This window comes from Nannobrachium achirus (assembly GCF_963921795.1).
Source record: "Nannobrachium achirus genome assembly, chromosome: 2".
NCBI classification, from domain to species: domain Eukaryota; kingdom Metazoa; phylum Chordata; class Actinopteri; order Myctophiformes; family Myctophidae; genus Nannobrachium; species Nannobrachium achirus.
Genome location: NC_137811.1, coordinates 62,093,911 through 62,106,893, shown reverse-complemented (window position 1 = coordinate 62,106,893; position 12,983 = coordinate 62,093,911). Strand labels below are relative to the sequence as shown.

At 42.9% G+C, this 12,983-nt stretch overlaps 1 protein-coding gene across 2 annotated transcripts in view; it reads left to right on the top strand.

Moving 5' to 3' along the window:
* cops7a (COP9 constitutive photomorphogenic homolog subunit 7A) overlaps positions 1-8,547 on the top strand; it is a 19,892-nt gene extending 11,345 nt beyond the window's left edge. Inside the window, exons 5-9 of one of the 2 annotated variants that reach the window (XR_013962946.1) lie at positions 498-700; positions 2,891-2,996; positions 4,296-4,465; positions 7,076-7,249; positions 7,359-8,547. Coding sequence is in view for 1 of the 2 variants with exons in the window: in XM_080746829.1 (XP_080602955.1) it covers positions 498-700; positions 2,891-2,996; positions 4,296-4,465; positions 7,359-7,398 (519 nt within the window). In the remaining variant the exon portion in view is untranslated. The remainder of the gene's footprint in view (positions 1-497; positions 701-2,890; positions 2,997-4,295; positions 4,466-7,075; positions 7,250-7,358) is intronic. The other variant, XM_080746829.1, reaches the window with a different exon arrangement.
* The last annotated feature ends 4,436 nt before the right edge of the window (positions 8,548-12,983 follow it).

Genomic DNA, 12,983 nt, shown 5'->3' with positions numbered 1-12,983 from the left:
TGTGCTTGTAGATCGGCTGTTTTCACTAGTTTAAATCATTTTTTAAATGATAAATACAAAACAAACGGTTTTGGAAATACAAGGTTTCCACCCGACAACGACAAAATATAACTCATGTAAATGGCCCACTGGCTTGTCACTTGTCATGATCAGAAATGGCAAATCTTTGAGTAGCAGCAGCGCTATAGAGAGAGATCTATATAGCGCGCAATGAGGGCCTCCAACTCTTTTTCCCGGGCTGAATCAGGGGCCCAGCATGTCCCTGGTCACACACACAACATTTTTTTTGGAAGCATTGTTAGCCGCCTGAATAAAATAAAATAAAATAAAAAATTAAATAAGCAATTGCATGATTCCTGCTTATGTCAGCAGAAAACTGCTTATTTCTGCTTTAATCGACTTAAATTAACACTGGTGTGTAGGTATGTCAATGTTTGTATCTGACGTGTGTGTGTACACTCACTCACTCACTCACTTGTGCTTCCCAATGTTTCCAGTGTCTGCCTTACTCTCTGCTGCTGCAGCAGCTGGAGTTAAAGAACGTGCGTGAACTGGAGGACCTGCTGATTGATGCTGTGTACTGCGACATCATCCAGGGCAAGTTGGACCAGCGCAACCAGCAGGTGGAGGTGGACTGCAGCGTGGGCAGAGACCTGGGTCCCAACGAGCTCCCCAGCATAGTCAACACACTGCAGGAGTGGTCAGTGTGTGTGTGTGTGTGTGTGTGTGTGTGGTCTTTCCTTAAAGGAGCTATAGTCAACTTTTTCTTGAAAAACGGATGCTAAAATAAAAATAATGTTTCGAAAATATTTTATAAAAAAAAAGCTTCATATATGTGTTTCTATTCAAAAATGACCACAAAAAGCGTAAAATAATGATAAAATAATCATAATTGTCAGACCAACACTTTGTTTACATTCTAGTCTATAGACTAGGATGTAAACAAAGTGTCTGCCCTACAATGAAAACGTTTACTATAGCTCCTTCAGCTCTTGACAGTGTACAAATGGAACCAAATGAACCCGTCAGGTTCATTTGGTTCCATTTGTACACTGTCAGAGTTACAGCCTTGTATGCGTCAATTTAGACCCCCTAAATGAACCCACAGTCCCTGAAATCCACTTTGAGAACCACTGCCTTAGTATACTTGTGTTTGTGTGTGTGTTGCGCACATAGGCCAACATTTTGTTTCAGGACCAGGCCATACGAGCGGAGCGGAGCGAGTAGAAACGCCGCTCCCTGCTCCAAAGGGCTGTCGTCCCACTTGCTAATCGCTCTGGTCGGCCACCACGCCACTCCGCTCCCCCCCACTCTCTCGCTCAACCTGATTTGTATCTCTCGCTCCGCGCTCCACTCATCGCTCACAGCCAAAACAGAAAAATAAATAAAAGTAGGCCTATTTCGCTGCGTGTCTCTCCTTTGCCACAAGCGTTCCCAATCCCAACACAAAGAGTCTACTTCCTGCGTGAGCCATGAGCCTCGGCTCGACGGACACTATCCTATGTTATAAAAGACGGCGACGCCATCTTTTTAACTTAAGTTTACTTTTTTGGTGATAAAACTTAACTGACACAGGGTATTTATAAACATTTTGTGTGGATGACAGAGAAATATTGACCCAGGAAGGACGACGGACATGCACTGTAAATTCTTTGACTGCTGTCAGTGCTATCAGCGGTGCCTGCCTGGTGCACTCTGCACTGCGTGTGTGGTTCATGTTATGGAGCGCGGCCCCAACAGGATCGGCTTGGAGCGGAGGAGGGTCGGCGCTCCAAGGAGCGGAGGAAAATCATCGCTCCACTGCCGCTCAGACCCATTTTAAAACTCGCTCGCACACACTCAAGTTAAAAAAGCCTCGCTGGACAGATGTAATGTCAGTAAAGCGGCATATTTTACAAACGAAACCAACTATAATAGGAAACTATATTAGAAAAATGCATAATCTAGGCTAGAAGCAACACAGTTGCAGCTGCCAAATGGTGGAAGGACAGCTGGCAAGAAAATGCCAACTGTGTGAATGTGTAAATTAATAGGCTTAATATCACCTTTATAGAGGTGTAGATTCTTGTCCGAGAGAGCGTTATCTGTGTCAGCTTCTTGAGCCGTGAGCTGTTTGCTGCTAGCAATATCAAAGCCATTTCATTGTGCTTTTATATTCCCATATCATTCTACTACAGACACTGATTTAGACCCTTAAGCCTTTTACATTTAATTAGTGTGTTTCTTAAGATGTGTTCTTATGGCATGTATAACATTTCTAGCCTTATTTATTGAGCTGCAACCCTGGCAGTGTAAAACGTACTTGGGAGCAAATATGAAAATAAATATAAAAAACATAATTCCAAGCGCTAAGTAGGCTTACTTTCATATCTTAAGAATAGAACAAGTGAACGGCTGTTGTAGGATGATTTGGGTATACAAAAGCACAATGAAATGGCTTTGATATTACTTGCAGCCAACAGCTCAAAGAACTTGATAACTCACTCCATCTGACGATGTACACCCTACTGTACATGAACGGCCTCTAGGTTTACCACTTCAACCCTATACTTTGCTGTTCATCAAATAGCTGATCTAATAGCAAATAGCTGATCTAATAGCAAATCATCACTGTCGAAACCTTGTATCTCCAAGTTTCAAATTTGGATGCTTTTACATAAAGTAAAGCCCTGCTTCATCACACAAGACTGTCACACAAAACTAGTGAAAATAGCGGATCTACAAGCACACAACGCCTCTCAGTGCGATCTGCTATTTTCACTAGTTTAAATCATTTTTAAATTGACAAATACAAAACAAACAGTTTGTACATCTGCTACTTTCATAGAATGTTTACCCAATTTTTGGCTATTATTATGACGCAAGTTAACATCAGTCTTTCTCTGTCCAGGTGTACGGGGTGTGAGGCGGTGCTGTGTGGCATTGAGGAGCAGGTGTCCAGAGCCAACCAGTACAGAGAGAGCCAGCTGAAGGTCAAGGTCCAGGTGGAGACAGAGGTCAGTTCCTGTTTTCAACATCGCCTTCCAGAGGAATTACTTAATGCAGGGGTCTTCAACGTTTTCTGACCAAGGACCCCTTAGTTGAGAGAGAGATGAAGCAGGGACCCCCCACAACCTTGTTCATAGATTCCATCAGTGTATTTTGGATTCACTAGTCCTTACCCGTTCAAAGATATGAGCTCCGAAATGATGTGCAGTGTGTGGGTTATGGGGTGTGCACTGTGCACACAGTGTAAGAAATACCCGTTTCGTTTAAAGGCTACAGAGATACTGTGTACCGATCTACATGACAACATCTGAAAGAGGGCCAGCCAACACCCCCCCCCCCCCCCCCCCCCCCCCCCCCCGCCGCCCACCCACACACACACACGCACGCACGCACACGCACGCACACACACACAGAGCTGGTTAAACATGTTGCCCCATGCTAGATGCAGAATAGATATGCCTCATGCTAGATGCAGAATAGATTGTAGTTACACCATAAAAATGCTAATATACAGCATATGATTTGTGAAAGTGACAAACGGGCTTCACAGTTATGTCAGGTGTGTTCATATGCTAATGGTGATGCGATTTCAGATCAATTGCTCCAGCCACTGAGGAGAAACGCTGTGACAGACACTCAGACAGACACTCAGACAGACAGACAGACACTCACTCAGACAGACATTCGCAAAATGATATGTTTGATGTCAATGTGTGTTTTCAGATATTTAACCACTTGAACTGTCAATACTTAACCCATTTAGGCCTAACCTATAGAATAGGGCTAAATCAGAAATTAGCCTACAAAACAAATATGTTGCTACATACTGTACATGTACTGTAAGCCCCTCCCAAACAGCAAAATGTGTTCCCGGCCTGTAAACTTGACCTTTCACTCTGTACTTAGTCTGCTCTTTTTTCCCCTCTACACCAAAGCTTTCTCGCTGCGAGCTTGTAGATCGGCTATTTTTGGCTAAAGTTCTCAGAATATGGACGCTAGGGTTCAAGTGGTTAATATTAAAAAGGAGAAAAAAGGGTTTCTATCACTCAAAGATTTGGAGGACCCCCTGTAGTAACTCTTGGGACCCCCTGTTGAAGACCCCTGACTTAATGTAGTGCTGGATTTTCTCTCTTCTCTCTCCCCTGATCATTCTTTTTTTTATCTTCTTTTTTTCTTACGCCTCAAGCTACTCATGGTATTTCACTTTGCTTCCCAACTTGAAATTGCCTCTTCCCCCCCACCCCCTGCTAAAGGTTTGAGGGCAAACTGTAATAAAGCATCATGTCCCTCATTCTCTTCTCCCTCAGGTTTCTAATCTACAGAAAACGTTAAAGGCCAGCTCTGCCTCGCCGTCTTCCGGCCCCGCCCCCGCCGGTGCTGCTTCCAATCAGGACGCAGACCAGCCAGCAGAGCCACGGGACCCCGCCTCCTCTCAGGAAACAAGACAACCAGGCAAAAAGAGTTCAAAGGTCAAAGGGTAGGTAGCATGAGAATGAATCTAGCGTAAGAGAATGTGAGCGCTACTCAAGTTTCTTCTTTTTAACCGTGAGCATGTTCTAGAAAAGTGTTTCCATTTTGCACTGTATAACGCTAAAGCAAGTATTGTGCCGAAATGCGTAGTCTTCTGCACGGTTCTGCATGCTGGCCGTGGCAAACGAAATAAAAATGTAAATGATCCATTGTTAGATTGAAGAGCAGTTCTGTGACAAACTGCATACATTAAACTTTGGCAGCACGATTAGAATGCATCTTTGACCTTGGCCTTGGTCAAACTACCTGTTGTGTCGTGCTTCATTGCATAATGTCACTTCAGTACCAAATCAGATTTTCTGTTGAAGTCTGAGGGCCAGACACCTCTCATTATTCCTAGGTCTCAAAATTGAAAAACAAAACACAACATGAATCAACAGTGACAGCTCGATAAAGACCGGGGGCCCAGACACTGAATTAGAGCCATTTAGTTTGATGTGCTCTTGGAGTGCAATGTCAATTCAACCACAAATAAACATTAAAAAGCCAGCTGCCGCCATAAGTGGTTTATGCGGGCGTGTGTCCGCATAGCGGTGCTTCATTATGAAACACTCTGTGTGCTCTGCAGTGGTACAGTAACCCCTCCTATCAGGGTCGATCTCTCTCTATTACACTTCTATCCGCCGCCAATTACCAAGCGTGAGGCGTGAATTTCGCATCTGTTCTGGATGTCACTGGATGCATAAACTAGGTTTTACCTGAAAGAACTGTTTCCCATTCTGGTGATTCAATTAAATGTTTTGACACTCAAGTTGTTTGTCTTTTGTTGTTCTCATCACTGCATAGAAAGTGCTGATTATTTTCTGACTTTATGACTGGGTTGTTGATGAGAGCACACACACATCGTTCCCGTAATAACCATCAATCAGAACAGTAAACACTTGGCGTTCCAAGATGATCAAATTAATTATGGCTTAAAGGAGCACGGCACGCATATCTTCATATAATTGGTCCTTACTCATTATAAGATGGTACCATTTCTATCTACTCTAAGACAGTGGTTCTCAACCTTTTCAGGCCGTGACCCCCAAAATAATTATATTTTAACTGGGGACCCCCACCCCCCCTGACGAGCACAGAGTTGATGTATTACATTTTGTATAACACAGTTCTATTGTGAAAATAGAGATCTGAGGCGTTGTGAGCGTGTAGATTTTCACAATTTCTGCCTCTTATCTTATTAAAAAGTCCTTGAATTGTCACTTTAGAAATGTGCATATATAAGTCGATACACTTAAACTTTATGTTGGTTTGTTTACTTTTGAGAGAGAAAACAATGTTTTACATTAAGTTAATCATCTGGGGGGCCCCTACTGCTCTAAGAGATAGGCTGTAGATACCTGCCTAGCAATTACATCATTGGTAGGCAGAAAAGAAAGCCTCTATTCGCTATTGATAGAATCTATTTGCGATCCCTATTGATAGGCAGGTTGTGAACTGTCATCAGCCCATCTCTGAGCCGCAGAGCGAGTAGATTGAAATGGTGCCGTATTATAATGAGCATTGGTGTGAACCAATTATGTAGGGAATGTAAAAAATATTGAAGTGAAGTGCTCCTTTTAACTTACACAGGCAAATTGTGATGAAGATCTATCTGTAACTGTAAATGGACTGTTATATGTTTGGGTCATCTGTGGTGGCTTGTCCTTTATGCTCCAGTCAGGACAACACAGGTTTTGCCATCTCCTTGCGTTCACATTTAAACTAGTCAGTTAGTTAACACAGTATTTTTCTCCATTTCTTTTTTCTTTTTCTTTTTCTTTTTCTATAAATCAGATTTTAGTATCAGTGTTGAGTAGGAGTGCACCCACGCCCATCCATTCATCTCTGCATGTGACATATGATGCACATACTCCAGGTTGAACTTAGTTCTGGCCTGGGTAATATGAGTCAGCAATTGTGCGGTTTGATTGAAAATGGCAACACTCAGCACAAAGCTTTTTTATGGAGGCTCATATCATCGTTGTCGGGTGAAAACCTCGTATGTCCAAAACCGTTCATTTTGCATTTATCATTTTAAAAATGATTTAAACTTGTGAAAAGAGCCGATCTACAAGCAGTGCGAGGCGTTGTGTGCTTGTAGATCTGCTGTTTTCACTACTTTTGTGTGACGACCTTGTATGATGAATCAGGGCTTTACTTTGTGAAAGAACGTACACATCTGAAACTTGGAGATACGAGGTTTCCACCTGACAACGACGATATGCAGTATGTGTGTTTACTCTTGTGTACTTTTGTATTGGATGAGCGAGTGGTGTGTGGCCTTGTGCATATTCTAGCCTACACAACAGTATGCTGTTCAGTGCTCTACAGGCACGTTCTATATTGAATGTTGCAACTAATCTCGCCTTAGGATATCTTGGTCGCATAGCAGGTTTAGACTTAACTATTTGTAATGTATGCTATCACCCCATATCATGTTGGTTGGTTGCAGAGAATGAGTTTGATATAAATATTACATTTGTATAAACAGTGTTATAAAGACACATGTTGTGTCTTGTATCATAAACTTAGCCTGCTGCGTCATTTTATTTTGTTTTTTTTGCCACCCCTCTAGTTTTTTCTGAAATGACGCCCCTGCAGGACAACATCTTCTGTTGTGGTCTGAAGACGTATCTCTTTGAGAAGCACCTCACAACATCCCACTCTACCCCGTCCCACATCCGCCTCTGCACACTCTACTGTACCCAGTCCCCCAATTAAACCCCACTTAGTGCCTTTAGTAAAAAAGGTGAAAACAAACTGTTGGCAGAACATGTTAAATGATGTTAAGTAAACAAACGCACTCGTTTCTTTTCGCTAAACTATGCATGGCTTTCTGTGGTTTCCGCCCCATCCAGGCTGCGCGGCAGTGGGAAGATCTGGTCCAAGTCCAACTGAAGATGTTTAAGAGAACCCGGAGATGAGTCCGCCGGTGGACGGACACACTTCACCAATTAACGGACACACCACCGTCGTCCTGATGGATGCACAGATTAAAGAGAAAAAACGGATAAATGTGACCTATGTTCAGACGCACACCCACTCACTGTGCAGAAAGGGCAAGGGACACTTCTCAGAGAATTTACTAGTCATTGGCCGGGTCTCCCAAAGCGATTTTAGCCCTTCGTAGCTCAGGCATGGTCGTAGAGACCAAGCCCTGACCGCCATGTTCCTGGGTTTACATACTGTAGGTTCGGGCAGAGTGATTTATTTAGCCCCCTTGCCCCCCTACTACTACACCAACATTCAGATTTCACAAACAAAGTGCTTAATAAAGTCTCACACCTGTCTAAATACGGTACAGCATTCTATAATTACCCATATCCTCTGTGGTATTTAATAAGAAGCCTTTTTATCTGATTGTTTTCTGTGTTTCCTTGTATTTCCCGATCTATGGATCGATTGGATAAAAAGGCTTCTTATTAAAGAACACTGAGGATACGGGTAATTATAGACTGCCGTACCGTATTTAGACAGGTGTGAGACTTTATTAACTCACTTGTTGGTGTAGATGTAGGGGGCTAAATAAGATGCTCTACCCGAACCCATGTACACCCGGGAACATGACGGTCAGGGCTTGGTCTCTACGACCATGTGTCAGCTACGAAGGGCTAAAATAGCTTTGGGAAACCCGGCCATTAGCTCCTCCCTCACTGTCTAACTCACTCTGTATCTCAATCAGATGGATTTACACAAACACATACGCACAGTGGATACTCACTGACCTAACAGACAGATAGTATGCATTCAAAAATAGCCTTTCCAATATGTATACAGAACGGCAGACAAGTAGAACAGCTCCACAACCTGTGTCATCTGGAGAATCGCTAGTCTTTGACCAGGAGACATTTAAAAGCCACAATAGCAGTGGGGGGTGGGTGTTTTTGATGGGTATCTTTGTATCTGAATCCTTTTAAAAGACGCTTTGTTTTTCGCTTCATGTGTGAATACTTGTTCAGTTGTAATATTTTTTCTTTTCTTCTTTCTCTTTGCCGAGGTGAGATATGTATAAAAAACCAGGATGTGAAATAAAGCCCCTGTACTTAATGGCTCTGTCACCGGCTTCATATTTTTCTATTAAGCGCACATCAAAGTGCATCTCTGGAGGGTGCGCCGCTAAATGTTAACTCGGGGCGGGGGGGCTATCCGTTAGGAGGTCAAGCCATTAATTAGGGCGCCTCCCCAAAGAGACTAATGTATTATAGAGCCCAGACTTCCCCTGTGTTAAAGCGGCATGGTTACACATTACACACGCACACAGAAGCACTCACGCAGGGCAGCACATTCATATTTCATATCGGTATGTTTTGGCCAGAGCTTCTCCTTTGATGTTAATCACTTATGTAAGCCCTATATATATATATATACTACTTATTCGTGCGACAAATGGCATAAATGGCTGATTTACAAGCGCACAACTGGCACCCTCCCTCATCCCTCCGTCATGCGCTCAAAATTGCTGTGGTCTCGCCTGCCCCTTTCTATCTCTATTCCCCTTTCATCCTCCGCTCTGCTGTGTCTGTTCTCTGTCACTACCCTCTCTCTCTCTCTCTCCCGTCTCTGCATCTATCCTGGATGACATTAATGGTGGCAATTAGCGCACCGGTAAAGACAAGGCCAGAGACAGGGAAATTATGAGCCTCTTACGTTTAACCCTATTTTATACACTCTCCCTCTCCACGTCCCTCTGGTCCCAACCCCACCTCCCTCCCCTCGTTTACCTCCCTATTTCCTTGCCCCCAGGGGTGTCACAAGGGGGGGGGGGGGGGGGGGGGAGTTCGGGCCTTAATTATTTTTATACTTTAGCTATTGAAAAATAGCAGATCTACAAGCTCACAGCGCGGCACTCGGTGCTTTTTAAAAGTCGTGAAAATGTGTGCAAATTTTGAATACATGTATTTTTTAAGCGAACATTTGCAACTCAGATTTTGCTTCTGGGGGGTCCCTGGAACTAAATATTTTGAGATGGGGGATTTTGCGATGGGGGACTTACACACATTTTCACGATTTTTCAAAAAATAGATCTACAAGCTCGCAGTGAGCTTGTATAGTTAAAGCACAAAATAATGCGTTCCCAGTCTAAATGGGTTAACCCCCTCCCCCTATGAAGAACATTCATGGGGGGCATGCAGTGAATCCTTATACCCAGGTGCCCAGAATTTGGTGCGACACCCCTGCTTGCCCCTACCCCTTTATCCCCACCCCCCACCCACACGTTCCTTCACTCCTCTCCCTCTTCCTCTCTATAAATAGCGGTGTTAATTTCAGTCGGTGTGACTGAGCTTTAGTGCTTCACAGATTGCCCCGTTGTCAGCAGATGTGACCTGTGAATTCGAGCAGATGTACACCTCAAGAGTGTTTGACACAGACAGAGAAGGCGTGCTGGCAAGAGTGTTGTGTGTGTGTGTGTACGTGTGTTGCAAGTCGCATGTGTTGCATCATGCCCAGTTTATGCGTTGCATGTGTGTTTGCCACTCTGCCTTATAGATCGGAGCTGCAGCGTCAACTGGTTTGCGCCTCATAACCAGGCAGTCGTTAAAACTTTAAGAGTGGAATCCAGCCAATCAATTACTTTAATTGATTAGTAAAATGCCTGGAGGGGATGGAAACACTCGCGGCAAGCCTGCCGAAGAATCTCGATGCACTCAAGTGGCCTTTTCCACCTCTCTCACTCATCAGCTGTATTGACATTTTGTATGAAAAACAGGACACAGAGGAAATCCTTGCTCTGCACACCGTAATCTCGTTTTTGAGGCATAGCGAATGAGGTATGGAGATAAGGAAACAGGGGTGTCACACCAAATTCTGGGCCCTGGGTACAAGGATTCACTCATATTTTGTCCTTAACTATTGAAAAATAGCAGATATACAAGCTCACAGCGTGGCACCAAGTCTTTGAATATTACAAATCCTCCTAAGGTTTATGTTTCTATGTCAGTGTTGCTCAAACCTTTTCATGAGATGGACCCACAAAATAATATGTATTTGGCCACGGACCCCCATCTCAAAATATTTCGTTCCAGGGACGCCCCCAGAAATACATATATTCAAAGATTTGCACATATTTTTACGACTTTTCAAAAATAGCAGATCTATTTATCTATATACCTGCTATTTTTCAATAGCATAAAATAATGAAGGCCTTTGGTCCCTAGTAACTCAGTCCCACTTTCCCCTCCTTGTGACGCCCCTGTAAGGAAATGTTTCAGGTTGCAGTAGCTTCCTTATTCATCCTAACCCCTCTTAAAGCTCAAATGTGATTGCCACGTGCAGGGCTGCCGCTGAGCCAATATATGTTTCAGGCAAATGGGATTAGGATACCAGGTAGCTGTTGCCGGAATGTACAGCAGAAAGAAACCTTATCCCTTTTCATAAAACACCCCAGCCAGGTCCCCTGGCATTCCAGTAGATTCCCATCAACCGATTCGTAAATAAACCAGTGCTGGAAAAAGTACTCACATTCTTTACTTAAGTAAAAGCATCAATACTGCAATGTAGAAGTACTCTGTTAAGGGTGTCCTCACACCAAAATACCTATGAGAGTGGAATCCGCGTTCCGCCAATGCATTTCAATGAGAGTGAAGCAGAGGATTTCTGCAAAAAACGCTCCCTTCTCATTGAAATGCATTGGCGGAACGCAGATTCCACTCTCATAGGTATTGTCCGGAATTCAAAATGTACTTGAGTAAAAGTACGAAAGTATTGGCATCTTAAAATTGTTTGAAAATAGCAGATCTATAGCAGGCTATTTTCAAACAGCAGGGGTATAAAACATGGCTAAAGTGGTTAATGTATGTTTTAATATTTATAACTTATCTGAAAAGTAACTAACTAAAGTTTTTCGAGATGTAGTGGAGTAGAAGTAAAAGTATTGGAAATACTCAAGTAAAATACAAATACCCCCAAATTGTACTTAAGTACAGTACTTAAGTAAATGTACTTAGTTACTTTACAACACTGAAATAAACGGATGGACACAAGGGAGTCGAACGTTCACTTTTCATTGTGTTTTTATTGAACTTTGCCATTGGTACAGAATAACATGTCTACAGGAATGCTACTAAAAAATATCACAATACATTGTATTACTGGAGTACTGCACTACCTATATGCATGATGTCACCAGCACTGTTTTGAGTGGAAATGTTGAGGTTCATATTTCAAAGCACAGGGAGGAAAAGTGTTGACGTTGCAGAACACAAGGAGAAATTTGACTTTGGAAGAACTCACTGTTAGATATAAAATATACATTTTTAAATAATACTGAAGCCACGTCTATTTTCAGACTCTTACTCTTATACAATATATGCAGAACCACAGAGGGGATGGATGGGGCCATGAGTGATCTACCATTTTCTTCGGTACGCCCCAAAATGGCTGCCATAAAACATTGGGTAAATATGTCACAGCAATGTGCATTATTTGACTGTTGGACAGCACAAGTTTGGAATGTTCAACACAACCGCCACAGTATTTCATTTACGTAACTGTCCAAGGAAACAATGCTGCTGCTACTATAATTGTCCACTCACAGCGTCACATGAATAACTATTCTCTTTGTTAATAGCATAATGCACTATGACAGCCATGTTGTGCGCCAACCATCCCTTCTGCATTTCTATGAGCAGAATATTTAATCTCTACTGGCACTTCCATTTAATAAGTGCCCACCAGGTAAAATGCCCTGGAGGCGTGCTAAGAGGTGCGCTAAGCCCAAAGCTTAGCACACCTCTGTGCAGTCCAATAACATTAAGAAGATGCCCACAAAGGCACAACAAAGAGGTGAACGTCAGCCAAATGATTAAGGGTACAAATCATGTGGAGAACTCAGAAATACAAAACAGAGAAATAAAACACTGCTTCTCTGGCACACTGCAGAGCAAAAAATCCACACTATTTGCATTTTGGGCGCCCAAAGCGGGGAATAAACAGCGGTTTTTGGAGCGTGACGTGTTAAACACATTGCCTGCTGGCTACATCCCCGCAAACCAGCTTTGCGAAATACCCCTCCTTTCACTGTCGCTGAGAAAGGCTTCTTAACCATTTAGAAACCGAGAAAACATGAAATGATTCATACTGTACAGTGTGGCAGTATGCCCTTATTTCATCAGAGAATGAGCTCGTCTCAGATATTTAAACGGAATAGCTACAGAAGAGAATCCCCGCAAACGGGTTTGTTGGGTTGAGTTTGGCATCTCGGGCTGGTTGTGTGTTAAAGCTGCAAGCTGGAACTTATTTGAATGAATAAAGCCTTATTTTAACCAATCTTGTCAATGCAATATAACTCACATCTGCAGTGTTTGGACTGGAGATTTGATTTGCTCTAAATTGACTATAAACCCTGGTGTTGGGTAGGACACTTACTGTGACAAGTGGTACTGCCTGAACCTCACAAGAGCGATTATATCTCCCACCATCATCATCGCCTTTTTGATGAGTGGTAGAAATGTGGTCACTTCATACGGGAGACCAGCAGGCTTCAA